Source organism: Zalophus californianus, chromosome 2 (genome assembly GCF_009762305.2).
Source record: "Zalophus californianus isolate mZalCal1 chromosome 2, mZalCal1.pri.v2, whole genome shotgun sequence".
In the NCBI taxonomy this organism is placed as follows: Eukaryota; Metazoa; Chordata; class Mammalia; order Carnivora; family Otariidae; genus Zalophus; species Zalophus californianus.
In genome coordinates this window covers 178,068,455-178,089,952 of record NC_045596.1, presented here as the reverse complement: position 1 = coordinate 178,089,952, position 21,498 = coordinate 178,068,455, and the positions used below count along the sequence as shown (strand labels likewise).

The following is a 21,498-nucleotide window of genomic DNA, read 5'->3' as shown; positions in this document are numbered from 1 at the left end:
ACACTTTGCCAAGGCTTTCTGCACACAGGGTAATGTGAGGCATTTAATTTAGGAATCAACAAATAGCTTCAATTAATTGAAAATGGAGTGGCAGCATTTTTAAAATTTATTTAAAAACCTTTTCTAGAGAGACAGTTCTCCTTCAAATTCAAAGATAAATCAGCTGAGAGACTATTCGGCTGTTGACTGCCTGGTTTTACTTTGAAAGGGCAGTTATAAAATTCTGGGTGCATGAAACTTTGACTTTCCTATCTCTACATCATGCAGTTATTTCATGGAAGTGAGCCTTGGTGGCTTAAAGAATCATACAGAATGTGGTGAGGCTCTAAAATAATAGGAATTGGCTACATGGAGGCTAAAATATTTTTGCTTTGTAGCGCAACTCATTGCTTAACATTTTTATTAAATATTTACTTATACGTGCTCGGTGACACACTTTGCAATCAAATAGAACAAAATATGGAAAAGACCTGTCGCTGGTCAACCTGTGATTTGGGGCAAGACACTCAATTTGTCTTAAAGGCCTTGGCTATAAGAAGAGAGAACTTACTTAGATAATTTCTAAATATGTCATACAGATATTCCTGCACAGATATTTTGTGATCCCAGTCAATATTTTATCATGGAATGTCTCCAAATTTTTCTTCTTCCTTGTTTCAAAAAGACTCTGATTAGTATTTTGAAACTAGTGTTAGTGACCTCAGAGGCCAACATGCCGGTGGTTGTGTCCTGGCTTCCATTACCGACAGTGACCTCGCAAAAGTTTCCAGGACCCCATAGGTTATTCTAAGCATTTGGTGAGTTTATGCAGGCAAAAGCTTAAAACGGTACCTTGTACCTATTCAGAACCTAGTAAGTGTTCACTATTTCCTTCTGAGGCGCTTTCTCCATGAATGTCTTTTAACTGCTTATCACTGACCTTTACAATCTTCTCAATGGAAAGGTTTTGGTTTTGTTGTTTATTTTCTTGTCACAGAAGAGAAAATTTAATTTGAAAGACCTCCAGTCAGGGAGGAAATCCAGGGGCTAAGCTTAAAATATAACACATAGTATGAATGTAAGTCCTTTATTTTGAGAGAGAGAGAGAGAGAGAATACGCATGAGAAGCAGTGGGATGGTGACAGAGGGAGAGAGAGAATCCTAAGCAGTCTCCATGTTCAACACAGAGCCTGCTGGGGGGTCTCAGTCCCGCAACCCTGAGACCACGACCTGAACCGAAATAAAGAGCCAGATCCTCAACCAACTGAACCACACAGGTGCCCCAAATGTAAGTCCATTTTTAAATAAACCCTTCCCAAAAAAGATACATAACAAGTCAACAAATATCACCAAAACCTTGTGATAATTTTCCTGTAAAGGGGAAAACAGCTTTTCTATAGCATAGAATCACACAGTTCTTCTGGAAGAGAAGGAAAAATAGATGACCCTGCTACAAATGAAAGGATGCTGAGGAAGATGCCTAAAGCCTATGCAATCCCTTCGATGCCCTGGTCTCTGGACGTGACCCTCTGCTCTGCCATTTACTCACCTGATATTCTCCTCACAGCTGTACCTTTGCCAGGATGAAGTCAGCATTCACATTCAGAGAACAAGAAGTGAACCACTAAATGTAGATAGAAATTAAGTCAAAATATACCTTCACTATAGATTAATCTTGCCAAAATAAAACCCCCCTCTATTTTTTACCCATAGAGAGATTTGCCTCTTATTTGAAAATTGCCTCAAGCTCCAAATTCTGTAAGTTCCAAAAGTGAGGATCCCGGCAATAATCAGTATTTCACAAAGATATAGGTATCTTGATACTTGATATTTCTGGAAATGAAGATTGGTGCTATTTCCTTAGGCTTATCTGCAACTGTGATGCCTGTGAGCTTTCCCCTCCCTTCCTCCCTCCCTCCCTCCCTCTCTCTCTCTCTCTCTCTCTCTCTCTCTCACACACACACACACAGGTATATGTGTGCATGCACACAACAAAATTAATTACTCATTTGAGCCTACTTCTCTTACCCCAACTCTGAACAATTTGTCCCTGAAGAGAAGGAGAGATGTCAGTCGTAGACATCCTGTTTGGTCAGTGGTTTCGGTAAAAGGTATCAAATCCCAGTGGGTCAGATGGATTGAAGTCTTCCAATACAAGTTATACCTTCATGTTCACAATATTATGACCATGAATAACTGAGGTGAATGGGAACCAGAAGTTCAACTTCCTTAATTTATTTTAGACTATCCACTGAGAGTAGAATTAGACATTTATACATTAAAGTCTTTTGAAAACATCTCCTTCTGAACTTTATTTTTTAAACAATGATAGTGATAGATGATAGTTGCTGGGAATGGAACTTCTAAACCATGCCTGTCAGTAAATTGACCCATTGGCCCAATGCCCATAGAAACAAATAGTAACAGCAGTTACCTTTTCCTGAAGACCTCAAATGCTTCATCGAAGCTACCACAGTTGGTCCTTTCAGTAACCCTAAGAAGTACATGTGATTGTCCCCATCTAATAAAGGAGGAATCTCTGGGTGCCTAGGTGGCTCAGTTGGTTAAGCATCTGCCTTTGGCTCAGGTCATGATCCCAGGGTCCTGGGATGGAACCCTGCCTCGAGCTCCCTGCTTCGAGCTCCCTGCTTATCGGGGAGTCTGCTTCTCCCTCTGCTCCTCTCCCCACTGCTGCTCTCCTCTCTCTCTAAAATAAATAATAAAAATCTTTTAAAATAATAATAATAAAGGAGGAATCTGAGCCTTGGAGATACAAGGCAGAGATTTGAAATGCCAAGAAACCACCACAATTTACTTTTTCTGTCCCCCAAAACAGGATAGAGAAATTGAACTATAAAAATTCTACCTAAATTCAAAGACTGTTTTTGGTTTCATTTATTGCCAATATCTTTTTAAGGGTAATATGTGTTTTCAGAGAAGAAAAGAATTACATGATGATTGACAATTATTATACCTGGATTTGGTAACTTTACTGATAGTTCCCCAACCCTCATTTTTCTTTCTTTTTCTTTTCCTTTCAGCTTTATTGAGGTATAATTGACAAAGTTGTAAGATATTTAAAATTTACATCATGGTGATTGGAATACATATACATTGTGAAAGGATTTCCACTTAACTACCACTTTCATCACTTCTCATGTTTATCTGGTTTTTGGCTTGTTTTTTGTTGTTGGTTTTTTTGTTTGTTTTTGTTTTTGACTTTTTGGTGAGAACACTTAAGTTTTACTCTCTTAGCAAATTTTAATTATACAATATAGTGTTATCAATTATAGTCACCACGTTATACATTAGATCCTCAGACCTTGTTCATCTTATAACCAAGAGTTTATATACCCTTTTACCAAATTCTCCCTATTTCTCCAGACCCTTGTAACTTTTCTACTCTCTGACTCTAGAAGTTTCACCTTTTTTTTTTAATTCCACATATAAATGATACCATGCAGCATTTGTCTTTCTCTGTCTGGTTTATTTCACTTAGCATAATGCCCTCAGGTCCATGTGATTGCAAATGGCAGGATTTCCTTCTTTCTCATGCCTGAATAATATTCCATTGTATATATGCCACATCTTCTTTATCCATTCATTCCTTGATGGACATGTAGGCTGTTACCATTATCTAGGCTGTTGTGAATAATGCGACAGTGAACATGGAAGTACAACTGTCTCTTTGATATCCTCTTTTCATTTCCTTTGTTTATATAACCTGAAGTGTGATTGCTAGATCATATAGTAGTTTTATTTTTTAATTTTTTTAAAGATTTTATTTGTTTATTTGACAGAGAGACAACAACGAGAGAGGGAACACAAGTAGGGGGAGTTGAGAGGGAGAAGCAGGCTTCCTGCGGAGCAGAGAGCCCAATGCGGGGCTCGATCCCAGGACCCTGGGATCATGACCTGAGCCGAAGGCAGACGCTTACGACTGAGCCACCCAGGCGCCCCTCTATTTTTTAATTTTTTGAGGAATCTTCATACTGTTTTCCATAGTGGCTGTGCAGTTTACACTCCGTTCAGTACACAAGGGTTTTCTTTTCTTCACATCCTTGCCAACACTTGTTATTTTTTGTCTTAATAACCATTTTAACAGTTGGGAAGTAATATCTCATTGTGATTTTGGCATTTCCCTGATTATTAGTGATGTTGAGCACCTTTTCATGTACCTGTTGCCCATTTGTATGCTTTCTATGGAAAAATGTCTGTTCAGTTCCTCTGCCTGCTCGTTTTTCTGCTGTTGGGTTCTATTTAATTTTTGATCCATTTATCGTAGTTCATTTTGTTCCTGATAATGTTGTGATATTTCTTTCTAGTAATAACATAATTTTGTGGCTTTTTTTTTTCAGGCACTTCCAGGTATTTCAGACAAGGAAACGGCTGGTAAGTTGACATTTGGTTATGTTTTCCATCCAATTTTGGAATAAAATTCCATCTTCGTGTAGACGTTTCATTAAATATTAAAAGTGTGTAAGTCTCATCAATCTCTGGGCAATCTCATCCATCTCTGAGCAAATGTTATGATTTAATTCCTGAAAAATCTATTTGGTTTGCTCAGATTCTTAACAGAATATTACATCATGTGAGAATAAGATGTATGCTTCTTGTAGACTTACTTGTAACCATATCCACAATTTTTTTTTCTTGGGGAAAAGAATGAGATGTTGCTTAGTGTACTGGGGAACAGCCTTTGGAAATCAATTGTCAATAATTATCAAGATTTATTTTGTCATCTTAAGTAGCTTATATAGTAGACAGAGAATGAGACGTACTTATTTAAAGCTGATGCTCTACCATCAAAAATATAATTTTGAAGTAATGAACAATTATATGAGAAAATTAGAATATGTTTCTATGCTCTGTGCTATGATTGTAACTATTTAGGAGTATCATGGGAGATAGATAAGGACTGATGAGAAACATGGAAATGTGAAAAATTAAACTTAGATTGGTGGATTCAGGTGCTTTTAAAAAAATCTTTTAATCTTCCTCAATACTGTTTTATGTTTTATATATAATAATGATAATAATCTTAAAAAAAGAGATTGAAAGGGTTTACTACCAAAATTGAAGCATATCACTTAGAAATTAGATGTTCGTGATTTTGAAGAGCCGTATTAAGAGTTTATAGTGTCATCTAAAAGATGACATGACTTAAATGACTCTACACTAAAACATTAGTTTGTCTGATGATTTTTATATGGAGGATCTTCTCTTTCTAGTTCAGTGATCTTATTTTCACTGCAAGGTAGTTTTCACACAAAAGTTTTCATAGTTTGTATCCTTCCATGAGCTAAACTTTTCTCTCATGTTTAGGCTGCATCTGATTTCTTTACTCTAATATGTTGGGAGGTAGCCCTTCAGAACAGAAAAAAAATATTGAACTGGCATAATATGTCGTTCAAGAGAAAAACTGTTCAATTTAACAGGGAGTGGTATTACATGGATTAGTAGCATGTAATAACTGACTTCCAGTTATAGTGCCAGTGCTCTAATACCTTAAATAGATGTGTTAGCTGTCTAGCTGGGACAAGAAATAAATGGTTAAGTAACATTTGCATCACAAAGAGAAAGAAACGTAGCCAAAGTCATGCTTTATCTTGGGTTGTGGCATTCTCTGTAATTTCCAAGAGTAGCTACAATTTAAACAAAGTATATAACAGAGCAAAGTTGTCATCTTATTCCAGAATGTCAGCGAATTCTCTCATACCCCAAGGAGAAAATTAGGACGTGAATTCTTGGCTGGTGGGGAAAGGGAAGAAGGGATGGAAATGCCACTGCTTGAAGGAATGGAGAGGGAAAAAGTGATCTTTTCCTTCTGCCACTTAAATGATTTCAGTGTGATAGGGAGAAAACCTTCAACTGTTCAAGCTTCTCAAATATTTCAGATAATGTTTATTTAAAAAGTTAAAAATTCAAAGATATATTTAATAAACATAAAATATGTTTATTAAAACAAAGAACTAATTAAACAAAAAGTGTACATATAATGTAACCAACACTTTTTATCATAATCCAACTGCAAAAACACAAATGAGAAATTGTCACTTTTCAATTTGAAAATTTTTTTCAATTTGAGTCATTTCTATAATGCTGGGGCACAAATGAAAAGAGCTGATAAATTCCATTCACAGAGGTTCCGTAGGGTGATCTGTGAAAAGTAAGATCTAGCAATTGATACAAATGACCTACCCAAGCCCCCGGATGCTTAACCTGGTTTGGACTAATTTGAGCAGAACCTGGCTTCTGTGTATTAAAACATTAGAGTGACTGGAATGTACCCCAACATGGTTTTGATATAGATTTCTTGAGAATGTACTGATTAGTTCAGAAGGAAATGTAATTTTGTTTGATAATATAATTACAAGAAAGAAATTATTTTTTAAAAATCAGTGAATTTATGTGTCAAGATAAAGACTTGTGTTTGAATATTTTATTAACAATGGTAACAGATTTGACAATTAAAAGAGAATATGACTTATTTCAAGTTTTAAAGGACCGTAGTAGTCTAAGCAAACTAATTCTTATATTCCTAAACTTTATTATGCCCTATTTAAAATATTTAAAATATTTTCAATATCATATACAAACGTGAATCTCTTTATTCCTCTTTACGAATTTCTGTTTTTAAGCTCTGCTAGACAGAAGAATGGCAATGAAGGCAGAGGACCTACTCAATCTTCTGGGGGTTAATTGAGCTCTTAAATAGGATTAAGCTTCATTCCCGCCCCTAAGGCCTGTCATTTTTTTTTTCTGTCTTGTTAAATGAATGTAGCCTATTGTTCCATATTAAGAAAGTCTATTTTTAATCTGTGTGACCTCTCATCCAAGCCAACTGGAACCAATCCCACCAAGCCTTGTGAAGCGCTAAAAAAAAATCATTTTGGGTACATTCCATTAATAATTCTTGAGATACAGTTGTGTGGTTGTTTCTGTGTGTGCTTTAAGTAGACATCTTCTATTCTGATCCCTGTTGCTATGTAAATACATCCTGGCGGAATTAACCCTGCTGCTCATCTTCCACCTTGTGATGACAAAAATCTCCACGGGGAAACACTTTTGAAAGAGCCTCCCGTTGGTTCATTCATTCCAAAAATACGTATTGAACAGTAGCATATTCTAGGCATTTTATTAGGTTCTATCAAGGAAGCAGTTTATGAGTAAGGCATGTTCCTTGCCCTGAAGGAACTCAGTCTCTGGTCAAGAATATTCCATTGAGCCAGTATCTTCCTTTTCCTCTTCTCAATTGAGAATTTCTTAAGCCACCTTATTCAGAAAGTTCCCAAGAAAAGAATCAAAGTATCAAAATGTACATTCTCAGGATCTGAATTAATTTGTTTTTAAAAATTGTAATTAATCACATAAGTATTCATGTATAATTGTATCCAACACATAATATTTTCATATAACTTCCCTTACGCCACCAGCATCTGTATGCCCCTAAAGAGTGGGCCCAATGCCTTTGGTATATTCTCTAGCACATCTGCTTCCTATCTGTGTGGCCTTGAGCAAGTTACTTAACCTCCTCATTTTCCCATTTCTAGAGTATAAATAAAGAAGCTGCTATGTTGTTGTTGTAAGGCAACAATGCTTGGCACAAAATAGGCCCTAGAAAATGGTAGCTGTTTTTTATGATAATTGGTTATGCTTCTAACTACCATGTGTACAAGCCAAATAGAAGCTAGCTGTGTTACTGCTGCCCATATCTGCTCCAAGAGTTCTTAAATGCTTCCTCAGGGCACCAATTAACAGTTAAGCAGCTGTCCATGTGGAAAAGAGATCACTTTCTCTGTAAGCCTCTGAGTGAGCTAATTCAGACAGAAGTTATCACAGCATAGCCAGCGTTGGTCATATTTTAACCTCTCATTAGAAATCCCTGTCTCTATTAGGGTGAAATTCTCTCTTGTGAATAGATAATCTTCAGTCTTCACAAACAATGAGTCCATGAGAAATATATGTCCTGCATCCTATTTTCCTATGACTGCATTATCCACTGCATCCCTAGTCCCTGGGGTAATTGGATCCTGTCTTCCCAGCTCCCATCCTGTCTCCCTCACCTCCTGCACACAATCCTGTCAACACTGCCTTCTAATCAACCCTCGTGCCTTCTCCCTGCCATTGCATTAATGCAGCTCTCCACTTCCCACTGGACTTTCACAACAGGTTTCCCTGCCTCAACCCGTCATGATGCCCGTCCACTCTCTACACCATCACCAGAGTGATGTTTGAAAAGCACCACCTGGTCATATCAATTCCTGCCTTAACATTTTCTTTGTCTCCCTGTTCTCGACAGGCAAGGTCAAACTTCCTGCATCATACCTGGCCATATGTAATCTGGAAGCAGTATAATTTATTGTACTAGATATGCCCATTTTGTCACTCAGATCCACTACTTCTTCCCAGCTCTGTGCCCTGGAGGTTGACCAGTGTGGACAGATCTAGTGGGCTGCTCACCTTTTTGTCTTCCCTGTTCCACGAATGAGGAGCCGGAGGTGACTGGGAGTAGAGGAAGGTGGGGCATGACAGTGGGACTGTGACGTTGGGTAGTTATCCCCTATCTGTTTCCCAAGGAATCACTGCTGGCTTCTCTTAGGTGGCCCTTTCTACACAAGTTCCCAGGTGCTGAAAACCATTCTCTCTTCTTGCCCTTCTGGCTTTCCTAATCTTTGTAAATAGTTCTGTTACTAAGCTTTCCTCAATTTACCCAGTGTACCATCTGTTTCCTGCTAGGAGTCTCACCAATATACCTACCAATATTTTCTCTTCTTTCTCTTCCCTTGTGTTGGTTTGCTGGTTTGTTCATCCAATTCCAGCCACCTCATACAGTCACGGAACCCTTTCTAACTCTGTAAATTTCTACTTTTGCCTGGATCATGCAACTACCTTTCAAAAAATATAGATGATAGGCAGAGATAGAGAAGGAGAGAAATGGCTTATTCGGGGGAAAAAAAAAGATATGGACCATGTTTTTCTTCATCCTTAATGAATATAGTTTCATTTAATTGTATGGGCGAGAAAATATCTACACTTAATGATTTAGAATGTGTCCTTTATTGCATAGATGCATATAGATTAGAATATTAGCATTGCATTTTAGTCACCAAAATGTGACTGACTCTCTGAGCATATTTAAAAAGTAGCAATATAGAGTAATATGAGATTTCTTGTTCTAAAAAAAATTAAATCACAGAACACCTTGCAAATTTTGTCAATGCATGGCATCTCTGGAAAATAGACCATTATCACTCACCAAAAATGGCAAAATTTTGCTCTGTATATCTTGATAATTCTACTTGTTTTATTAAATCCAATAATATTGTCTCCTTAATGAATTATGTCCCAGGCAGAATTAGTCATTGATTTTTCTGTGCTCCTAGAAAACTCTTCTATGTTTGTTACAGTAGCAATCTTATTATCTTGCTTTGTTGTATGTCCTCATCTCTCGGCCATGATCTTTTCTAGATAAGGAATATTGTCTTTGTGTGCCCTGTAATTAAAACAGCTAATAAGCACATAGTGAGTGTTCTATAAATACATGCTAACCAATAAATTATAATTACAAAGATGCTTTGGTTTCAATCTTAATGACTTAATGTTGATATGGTTCTAAAAATTTATTTAACCGCTCCTCCTACCCCCCCCATGACTCCTACTACCCCCACAACTGCCAAATATTTCAGCTGGGTAATTAATTAATGGTGTTATTTGGGGATCTATCCCATACAAATGTGTAAAGGGCACCATTGAGAAAGATGACTTAGAATCTGACTTTGGTTGCATTCCTTGGTCATTTTTCTTAGAATGTTTGTATTCCTGTCTCTAGGTTAGTTCTTTGGCCAGAAAATGTTAAAATCAAGATAATGAATAATTGTAGCCTGAAACACTTGTGAAAGATAGCTTTCAGAAGCATATAACAGATTCACAGTCTCTCCAAACGTTGTGTTGAGGCTAGTAAGGCAGAAAACAGAAATCAAACACTTCTTTGTGACAAATATGTGAGGGGAAAAATCAGGGTTTTCATAATTTCATACCAAGTCCCTTGTAAACATACTAATAACAAAGCCTAGATTTGGTGCCTTTTGGTATTAATTTTCTTGGCCACCTTTGATCACTGAGAAGGGAAATACAGACTACAACAACAACAACAAACAAACAAAAAACAGAAATGCAAAGATGTGTCCCCTTTTCCAATCTGATTATCATTGCTCAATTCAGGGAATTATCCACGCGGTGTATGCTGCTCTAAGTCATGTTTCAACATTTACAAATATTGGGATTTAATGAAAGAATAAAAATAGGACTGCTCTAGTTCAGAGTTTTCCTTCTGAGAAGACTCTGCTCTATATCATGTCTCTATTGTAATGCAGATCAGACTGGTTTTAGTACTGTCTTACTAGGATGTAAGCACCTTGAAAGACAGAATTTTGTTTTATTCAACTCACACTCCCTATGCCTGACATTACAGTAGTTGCTTGATGTTTGGTAAATAAAGGAATCAATAAGATATTTTTTTTAAAAAATTCGGCAAATGCTTTGCTCCATATGTAATACTCCTAAAGCCAAAAGCAAAATCTTACCATTCTGTGACAACTGCTTTACGGGGTTCGGCAGGATCTGAAAAGTGTCTTTATCTGGCCAGGCTGGGCTTTGGCCAACATTCCACATTCTGTATTCCCTTTCACTCTCCAAAAATGAATTTCATTATTTTTATACTAGTAGCTTATAAATACTCACTTGCTTCACTTTTCTTAGTATTATGGTCTCTGCTTGCCTGCTTTTTTATGAGGAAGGAATTTAGGGTATGCCCACACATAACCTCTCAGTTTCTCTGAAACCTAAGGTAAACTAATCCATGAAAAGTTGGCTGTGGTCGGCTGGGCTGTTGAGAGGAAACACATTAGCTTTCAGGTATCAAGGAATTCATGAAAAATATAAGTAAGCTATTCTTAAATGCCAAAAATCTTGAATTCATAGGATACTTTCCAATACAGATAACTTTCTGAATCTGTTTCTAAATGTTCTGTTGGCATTTCGTTTATTACCAAGTAGGAAAATAAATCTACTTTATCACCAGAACCAATCAAACGTATTTCCTTTTCTTCTCAATTATGTTTCAAGCAACACAGGTACATGATAATTTCGCTTTCATGAGTTCCAATTTGAATGATTTCTCCTCTACTTGGAGTTGTCTTCCCAGGTCTCCATAGCCAAAGGTGACTATATCTTTCTATGGCATATAGTGATACTTGTGATGTAGTTCTGTTCACGAATTATCTTCCATATCAGGCTGTGAGCTCCTGAAGGCATCAACCCCCTGATTTCATCTTTGTCACCCCACACCCAGTGTAGTATCCTTGCACAAGCAGATGCCCAAGTAGTTTTGAGTCAATCCATTTTTTGATATACCAGCAACTCCTGCAGACACTAAATTAATCTCCAGTTTATCAATAACCATAACTTTTCACATTTAATGAGCTTAAAATTTCTTCCTCCAAAAAGTCTTGTGAGTATTTTGCTCCCTACTTTATCCTTTGAAAGACTAGCTATCAGGACTGTGAAGGAGTAGCTAGGAACTACCAGTCCAGGCTATAAGACATTTTTGCATTTCAGTATTTTAATTGACATTGATATTTTATCAATAGAAAAATGAATTTGTCATTTCTAATCTTCCCTGAATAGCAATTTATTAAAAGGTCCCTTTCCATCAGTTTTATTTTACAGAGCAATAGAAGAACTTAAATTTAGTTTGAAAATCATATCTGATCATTTTTAGATGCCCTCAAATATTTACCTTTATAGAGTTCACAATGCACATTTTGCAGTTTAGTTACTTTTATTAATAATATGAATATATACACAAATATATACCCACAAGATAATTATACATTGATTCTGCTTTCTTCAGAGAGGTGCACTGACTTTGGAAAGGTACATATAACAAAGTATTACTTCAACCTGTCTGTGTATGAAATGACCTACAGCTCTACTGGTATGACTATGCTTTCCTTCTCTTATTGACCCTCCCCTGGTTTGAAGGACTTTGATTTGTTTTTCTGTGGGCAAAAGTTTGAGATCAAGATCTCTTACAGATGGATTTGTAAGCATTTCTATTGTAGACTAAAAATATGATTTTGAGATATGGTTTACCTACGTGGGAAATCTAAGACAGTTATTAACAACCATAACAAATTTACTAATGCCCAAGATAAGGCTGGTGCCCATTTTGTTGTGTGAAGGCTGTGCAGAACACCAGTCTGGCTATTTCAGGAGAATGGATCATGGATTTAAGAAGGCATTTTGTACTGATTACTGTAATCGGGTAGAAGAGATCTTAGAGAATTCTGTAAGTGATGTTTAAGCAAAATGATTCCCCAAAGCCCTCACTTGCCCACCACAATGGGGTTTTGGTTTTGGTTTTAAAGTCTTTCTAACCAGAAAATGGATTCCAGTGACTCCCAACTGCTAATGCTATAAAATTCTTCCTAATATAAATTTTCAATCAATTCTTTCCTATGGATTTAAGGAAGTGGATAAATGGAGGATAATAGTACAGTTCTTCACTTGTTTAATATACCTGCCTTTTTAAGTCTATGGTCTTCTTTGATATATTTACCCAAATGTTTTCCCTGCTGTGCTTTGATCCCCTGAAAGGCAGACATTTTCTCTGCATCTATGTAATGCCAGCCTCTTAGAAGGTTTTTGACTTAATGTTTGTCGAATGAATGGTTGAATGAATGATAATAGCAAGCATTTACTCTGTGCCTGCACTTTTCTGAGCACTTTATAGATATGAACTCAATAAATCCTCTGGCAACCCTATAAGGTTAAGTATTACTATTTTCCACATTATAGAGACAAGGAACCTGAGACTCAAGAGATTTCCTAAATTACCCAAAGTCACATTTTGTTCAAGGCAGGGCTCAAAGCAAGCAACCATAGAATGCATGCTCTTAACTACAATGCTGTATGTAGTGGTTAAATGCCAAGACTCCTCAGGCTGATGAACAAATTTTTCCATGATCTGACCTTGGCCTTCCTTCCCAACCTTATCTCCCATCCTCCTCTAACATATGCACCTTCCGCTGTAGCCATGGTAGCAACAACACTTTTAGCCTAAATTTGCTTCTGCATAACTTGACCTTTGATCCTCCTGTTTCCCTTCCAGAAATTAACTCCCTCAGCTCCCAAGGTCTCATTTGGGTCTCACCTTCACCATGAAGTCTTCTATGACAACTCCTGCTTGTATTAATTTCATACGTTTTGAAACATTGCCATTTTCATACTTAATGATATGTGGATTGTCGTTGTCTGTTGAGTGATTTATTTGTCTCAGCATTGCCTCCAATAGTCTTAAACATCTTCCTAAAAGTCATTTAGCATAGTGCTGTGCACCTAAAAGGGTTTATTTTAATATATAAACTTTATTTTTTTAGAATAGTTTTAGAGTCACAGAAAAATTTAGTGGAAAGTACAGTCCAAATATATGACATTCTTTTAAGGGCAAAACTGTGGAAATGGTTAAAAGATCAGGGGTTGGGGGTAGGGAGGCATGAATTGATGAAGCACAGAGGCTTTGGGGGACAGGGAAACTATTCTGTGTGATACTATAATGGTACAGCATGTAGGCTTTTCAGATTGTCTTCTTTCACTTAGTAATATACATTTAAGGTTCTTCCATGCCTTTTCATGGCTTTATAGCACATTTCTTTATAGCCACTGAGTAATACTTCATTATATAGATACACCTCAATTTAAAGAGCTTACTTAATATATTCTTAGTGTAAACACTTTTTAAAAACTCATTGATCATAAAATAAATTGCACACTCCTTATGTTAATCTTTATCCTTTCTTCTTTAGGCAAAAGTAACTATTCTCTTAGCCATTGATTTCAATTACTTTCAATTACTTCATTTCTTTCCTGTAGAATTTCATCAAGTTTTCAAATGAAAAATACTACTACTAAGTATATGTATTACAACAGCTTTTATTTATTGTGTTCCTACCATGTAGTTTCTGAGAAGAGAACTAGATGCCTCCTTACACTAAGCTACCTGGTACATGAATCCCTTTGGCTCCAAAGGTGATGTTTTTTCTACCTCTTCATGCCTAACATCACCATTTCTTCCACCTCTGTTGTTCAAATAAAAGTATGACCAAAATTAGTAAGACTGTAATAATTCCTATAATTTATATGATCTACATACATATTTCTGTCCTTATGACTTTGCTCCTGAAGTTTACTGCCCCCCAAATACTCTTCTATTCTTTTTCTCCAAACCATGCTCTTCCTTCAAGGGCTTACTGGAGTGCCGCTTTTTCCACCAAGCCTCCTCTGATGGCTGTACTCTCCAATGAACTCTTCCTTTGAATTAGACAGTTTTCACTGCTCATCTTCTTTTCTGCTCCTGGAAGGAGCAACCTACTTCCGTGTAACCACCTATCCTAACCCATGCCAGAGTCCGTTGGAGCAGAGACAGGCAGGTAGGGGTTGAGTGGGAGGGACACACTTGACTCAAGGTCAGAGAACACACTGGCTGACCAATGGACAATTTCTTTCTCTCTTTCTGCCTCTGTCTCTCTCTCTTCTCTCTCTCTCTCTCTCTCTCTCTCTCTCAGTTAAATTATGAGCTGAAGAAACAGTCAACCTACAACAGGTGTTTTGGCTAAAATTTCACATGGACTGTGAGGTGAAGTAACAGAGGAAACCATCCTGCAAAGAAAAGCAGAATAATGGTGCAACTGGGCCAAGACAGAGAAGTAAGAAACAATGCAAACTAGAGAAAGACATGAAAAAATAACTCCTTCTATCCCAGATGAATCCCTAGGTGTCAGCTCCAACTCTTAGGAGGTCTCTGTCCCACATCTGCAGAATATCTCTGTATCCTCATGCCTCAGGCTTTTAGTTGGACCAAACATGAATTAGTTCCTGGCATTCAGTTGATTAGATCATCCTTCTCCAAATTCCCTTTGCATGCAAAATTAATATATTACTTAATTTTATCTGATGTTACATCATTCTCTGCTTCTTACATATGTGTCCTATCCCCCAAAATTAAGCAGCCTCAACGAAAAGCCATGACATATTTTTGTTTGCTATTTAATTTTAATCCATAAGACCTACCAAGACCTAAGTATATAATGAATGTTCAATAAAATTTTAATTTTTCAGAGTTATACTGCCTTTTTAGGCTACAGAGATATCTTAACAACTTCATAATTACCTGCAACCCATAGAACATCTCTCTCAGCTCTTTTAGCTACACTCATCTACATCAGCACCATCTTATCTTGTATTTATGAGATTCATGGATTTTTCTGTTTCCCCTTGACCAAATAAATTATCTCTTTTTTAAAAACACTGAACTTGATCCTGAACATGCCATTTGGTTTTTTTTTTTTAATTTGCATTGTAATGTATTTGTCAGGTGCAGTTGCCCTCAACAATTTAATATGTTCAATAAACTATATTCACATTACTTCATTCCACTAAACACAATTAGTAAGATATTCAATAATCATAGCTAACATTGTAAAACCAAAAGAAGGAAGAATAAACAGACAAATAATCAGGGTGTGAGACACTTGATACATTTTTTTAAATAAAATATCTTTCAGAGAAAAACATCAGAATTCCACTAGACATACCTGTATTCTATGACTTAGTATTTTTTAATTAAAAAAAAAAAAAACACTCGCATGGGGGGTATTTTGGTGATTTTTTTCCTCCTAAGACCCAATGGCTGTATTCCAGCTACAATGATGAAGACAGAAGCTTTCACCGATACAAAGCAAAGATCAGCCAGGTGACCCAAAAGGGGACATGAGGCTTTTCTTCTTTTATGACTGTAGTGAAGTGGGAAGCTGGCTTGTTTATTATACACAGAAACTTTCATTATTTTGTAATATTTTTGAGCACCAAATTTGGGGGCCTTTATAAAAAAGGCATCTCCATCTAACTTGTGACCCTGACACTGAGACGGCACTCATCATTCTGCAGCTAATCAAGAACCATCCTCCCAGATGGTCCATGACAACAGAACGTAAACAGAACAGTGACCCCTCATCCTCAGATGCAGGCAGTGCCCTTTCCTTTTGTGATGCAGACAAGAGGACCGTGACATAAAGATGTTAGAAATGTCTTTCCAAATGGAGATATTCTGACACACATACAAATATCTTCAGCCATTCCAAAAGTATTCCCATCTACAATGCAAGCTCAGTTTTGAAAAATAACTACAGATCACAGATATCAAGACATTTTCCTAAAGGAAACAAAATATAAAATTTCAGCAAAGTACATTTAGTTAGATTACAGATAGAAGTTAAAAGGAAGCCATAGTTCCTTTTTTTTTTTTTTTTTCCTGGTAGAACCTAAGTGAGCCAAGCTAACAGCACTGATCCATAGACAGAATTCCACATCTGGAAAATCTTTGCTCCATCTGTGGTAGGTTTCCAGCCTTTTGCTCTTTCTTCCATTTCCTGTGACTTCAACTTACCTCTCTTTTGTTTTCTTTAGTGAAATTATTCAACCCTTAGGGGTTTGGGGGTTTTATTTTGTTTTGTTTTATTTTGTTTTGTTTTTAGGAGGAAGGAGAGCAAGGGAATACCTCACACTGTTTTTGTGATTCTCTAGAATTTAGCCTCATTTATAGTTCTTGACATGTCTACATAAGTGATATAGACAGTAACAAATACAAATATCTGATCAACTCTATGGAGTTATATTTTACAAATACATTAGGTAGATAATGCTTTGATTTTTATTTTAATGGTTTTAATATTGGTTTTAAACTTCTGATTTTAAGAGTCTTATTTTGTTTGTCTCAAGTGATAGAAGTTAATATCATAGAACACATAGAAATAAAGTTACATGTTTGTATCATAGCACTCATTGATATATTTAATATGATTAAGAAGAGATCTTTACTGTTAAATTATCATTTCACCAAATCCCATCCTAAGCCTTAAATACATTATACAGCATGATGTTTGGATTTTCTTTTCTCATCCATCTTTTTTCTTATCTGTCCTTACACGTTCTCATGGGAATCTCACCCAACTAAAGCTATTTCTCCACAATCTCCAGCCCCTAGCCTATCAACCAAGCCACTCTCCTCATACTCAGTTGCCCCTGAGACTCCAACACAGAAATACTCATACTCCATGTCCTACACTTTCTACTGCAGTGTTTTGGCTAATACTGTTACTTTTCCAGAAATTTCCTTTCATACCGTTTCCAAATTTCTAGATTTACCTCCCCTTTGAAGCCTTCCTTGACCTCCTCTGCTTTGAAATCAGCCCTTTTTCCCAGAATTCTCAAATACTAGACTTGAAGTTCTCATAAGATTTTTATTCCTTTATGTTCTTTATTATGATTACTAAGACTTGTTCTCCCTATTATATCATAAAATCCATGTCCAGTTTATCTTTAAATGTCCTGCACCTAAAGGACACTCAATTATTTTTTGCTTAAAAGAAAAATAGTGTCTGTAAATTTGAAAATAAAAGCATACCAGGACACCTGAGTGGCTCAGTTGGTTAAGCTTCTGACACTTGGTTCTGGCTCAGGTCATGATCTCGGGGTCCTGGGAAAGTCCCACATCAGGCTCCGAACTCTGCGTGGAACCTGCTGGAGTTCCTTTCTCTCTCTCTCTCTCTCTCTCTCTCTCTTTCTCTCTCTCTCTCCCCGCCCCCCGCCTCTCCCCCACTAACACTCTCTCTTTCTCAAATAAATAAGTTTCTTAAAAAAAGAAAAGAAAAGAAAGGCATACCTTTTCAATGCAATGTTTGTTAAAATGTACCTCATAATTTTCTAGAATGCTTCTTTAAGAATTCAGATTCCTAGACACCTCCAGGCCTGCTGATTCAGAATCTCATAGGCTTGAGAATCTCAAAGGTAATATACTCCCCAGAGAGTTCTTGTCCACAATAAAGTTGAGGCATCACTGGTTAATGTCAATGAAAGTTTCCCATTTATTCTTCCTCCACATGCATACAATCTTAATATGTACTTCAAAGTTTGTACTGCATAACAAAATCCTGAATCTTAAGACAAATGATTGTGACACTGAATGACTAGTGAAAGGTTATATTGTATTATAAATATAACCAGAAATATCTCTGAATGTCTATTTTTACCAAATAGTGTACTGGACTTATAAAACTATTTAAGACACTATCCTCAAAGAGCTTACAGTCAAGGTGAGAGAAAAGATACATGTGAAAAGTTTATTGAACAAGCAAAGTAATCAAAGATGCCATATTATGTCATATATTCACATATTTGCCACTAGTCAACCTAATCATTATCCAATCAACTAAAGATAACAACATGTTAAAGTAGTAAATATAATTGGAAGTCCTACCCAGAGCATTTGGGCAGAAGAAGAAGGGAGGAGAGGGGGAATAAAAGGCATCCAAGTTGGAAAGGAAAAAGTAAAAATGCCATGACATTACATATAGAAAACCCTAAAGACTCCATTAGAAAACTCTTAGAAGTAATAAGTGAATTCAGTAAAGTTGCAGGATACAAAATTAATACAGAGAAATTTGTTGCATTTCTATACACTAATAATGAACTATCAGAAAGAGAAATTAAGAAAACAATCCTATTTGCAATTCCATCAAAAGGATAAAATGCCTAGAACTAAAGTTAACCAAGGAGGTGAAAGACCTATATTTTGGAAATTATAAGACATTAATGAAAGAAATTGAAAAAGACACAAATAAATAGATATTTCATGTTCATGGATTGGAAGAATTAATATTGTTAAAATATTTATACTACCCAAAGCAACATGCAGATGTAATGCATTTCCTATCAAAATTCCAATGGCATTTTTCATAAAAATAGAACAAATAGTCCCAAAATTTATATGGAATCATAAAAGACCCCAAATAGCCAAAGCAATCTCAAGGAAGAAGAACAAAGCCAGAGGCTTCACCTTCCCTGATTTTAAACTATATTATGAAGCTACAGTGATTAGAACAGTGTGGTACCTATATAAAAACAAATAGAATAATGGAACAGAATAGAGAGTGCAGAAATAAACCTATGTATATATGGTCAATAAATTTGCAACGAATGAACCAAGAATATATAATGGGGAAAGGATGGTCTCTTCAACAAATGGTGTTGGGAAAACTGGACAGCCACATGCAAAAGAAGGAAACTGGACTACTTTTTGCACACAAAAATTAACTTAAAATGGATTAAAGACTTCAATGTAGGACCTAAAGCCATAAAACTCCTAGGAGAAAACATAAGCAGTAAACTCCTTCATATAAGTCTTTGTGATGATTTTTTTAATCTGACCCCAAAAGCAAAAATAAACAAGCAGGACTATATCAAGCTAAGAAGTTTCTGCACAGCAAAGGATACCATAAACAGAATGAAAAGGCAACCTATGGAATGGGATAAAATATTTGCAAATCATATGCTGATAAGGAGCTAATAACCAAAATATATAAAGAACTCATACACCTCAATATAAAAAAATAAATAAACAACTCAATTAAAATATGGGTAGAAAATCTGAATAGACATTGTTTTTTACCAAAAAAGACATGCAGATGACCAACAGGTACATAAAAAGATGCTCTACTTCATTAATCATCAGGGAAATGAAAATCGAAACCACAATGAGAGATTACCTCATACCTGTTAGAATGGCTATTATCAAAAAGAGTAGAAATAACAAGTGTTGGCAAGGATGTGGAGAAAAGGGAACTGTTGGTTGGAATGTAAATTGGTGCAGCCACTATGGAAAACAGGTTCCTCAAAAAATTAAAAAATAGAACTACCATAAGATCCAGTAGTTCTGCTTTTATTTAAGATAAATATCTTAAAAAATGAAAATACTAATTTAAAAAGATATATGCACCTCCATGTTCACTGCAGCATTATTTACCATAGCCAAGATATGAAAATAACCTATCAATGGATGAATGGTTTTACACACACAAACACACACACACACACACACACGATGGAATACTACTCAGCCATAAAAAAGAAAGAAATCTTGCCATTTGTGACAACATGGATAGATCTCAAGAGCATCATACTAAGTGAAGCAAGTCAGACAAAAAAAGACAAATCCTGTATAATCTCTCTTATATGTGGAATGTTATATATATACATACATTTTTCTACAGCTCTATACTTCTTCCTCCTCTCCTAGGGCTTAAACTTCCTCTTGGAATAACCCACCACGTATTATCAAGAACCCATATAACAGAATTCTGATCTCTGTGAGACTGTGAGATGGGGGGACATTGAGGGTGAAGAAATACACCACCATTCAGTGGTGACTCTGGACAGTCGCATGGCAGAAGGACTGAATGCCTTAGGGAAAAGGAAGAGATCTCTGGTGTGAAGACGTTCAGGGAGGGACATGGGGGAATGACACAGCAAACATTACCTACTTTTCAATTTTGTAATCCTAGAAACAGCCCAAGTGACATCACTACCACATATTGCTGAAAGCTAATATAAATGTTTTAATTCTCCAATAAGAGTACAATCTTCAGCTTGCCATTAATGGAATGTATTTTCCCGGTTCCAGGTTAACCCAAGTCCAGCCAAACGTCAGCCCATCCGACTCTCTTCACTACCCTCCTTCTCTCTCACTTCCTCCCCCTCCACTAGAAAGCTGAGGGCCAGTGGCCCTCAGGGAACAAGGACTAGGAACAAGTGATGTTGATGTGTCCTGCTCTTCCTCCTGTTATCTAGGGATTTCCTTGGTCTAGACCTTAAGAACATATCCCTTCAGAATGTTTCCAGCCTGCTGAGCAAGATAAGTCATAACAGTTAAGTGGCAAGATACTCAAGACACTCTAGACATTGAGCGGAGAGAGTTCACTGGGCTGGAGTCGTCCAGAGAGGACATGGGGGAAAGGAAAGCCTTGAAAAACTGGAAAGGGCGATCAGAGACAAATCTAGGCATGGAAAACCGTTGGCAAAGTTAGAACAGTGGGAATGCACAAGGCACGATGATGATGAAATTGTGCAGCCTGGCTAGCTGGAGCATGGAGCTTGTGTTTGCAAGGAGAGAAAACTGGAAAAATGGGTTGGGTCCAGACTCATCAGGCCTTGGAGAGTGATTGTAAATTTTACTAAGAATAGTAAATCTTATTAAATTAATCAGTGGTACAATCCCAGCTAAAAAAAAAAAAAAAAATCCTTATTCTAAACTCTGTAGTCAGTAGTAAAGGAAAAAGAGGCAGAAACAATCTTTTTATTTTTTAGAGGGGGGAGGGGCAGAGGGAGAGGGAGGGAGAGAATCCCAAGCAGGTTCCACACGCAGCGGGGAGCCAACATGGGGCTTGATCTCACAATCCTGAGATCATGACCTGAGTAGAAATCAAGAGTTGGACGCCTAACCACCTGAGCTACCCAGGCACCACCAGGTTTTTTTTTCATTGCATAATAACATGTTTATTATAAACCCCAGGTTTTTTTAGATGATGTACTACAATACCAGAAACCCATCAGATACTAACTGTT

At 36.6% G+C, this 21,498-nt stretch overlaps 1 protein-coding gene across 2 annotated transcripts in view; it reads left to right on the top strand.

Annotated features, from left to right (window-relative positions):
- DLC1 (DLC1 Rho GTPase activating protein) overlaps positions 1-21,498 on the top strand; it is a 419,617-nt gene that overhangs the window by 207,966 nt on the left and 190,153 nt on the right. The window contains exons 5-6 of one of the 2 annotated variants that reach the window (XM_027597782.1): positions 4,338-4,371; positions 6,621-6,819. In XM_027597782.1, the coding sequence (XP_027453583.1) occupies positions 4,338-4,371; positions 6,621-6,685 (99 nt within the window). In that variant the 3' untranslated portion in view covers positions 6,686-6,819. Of the gene's footprint in view, positions 1-4,337; positions 4,372-6,620; positions 6,820-21,498 lie in introns of those variants that run through there. The other variant, XM_027597776.2, reaches the window with a different exon arrangement.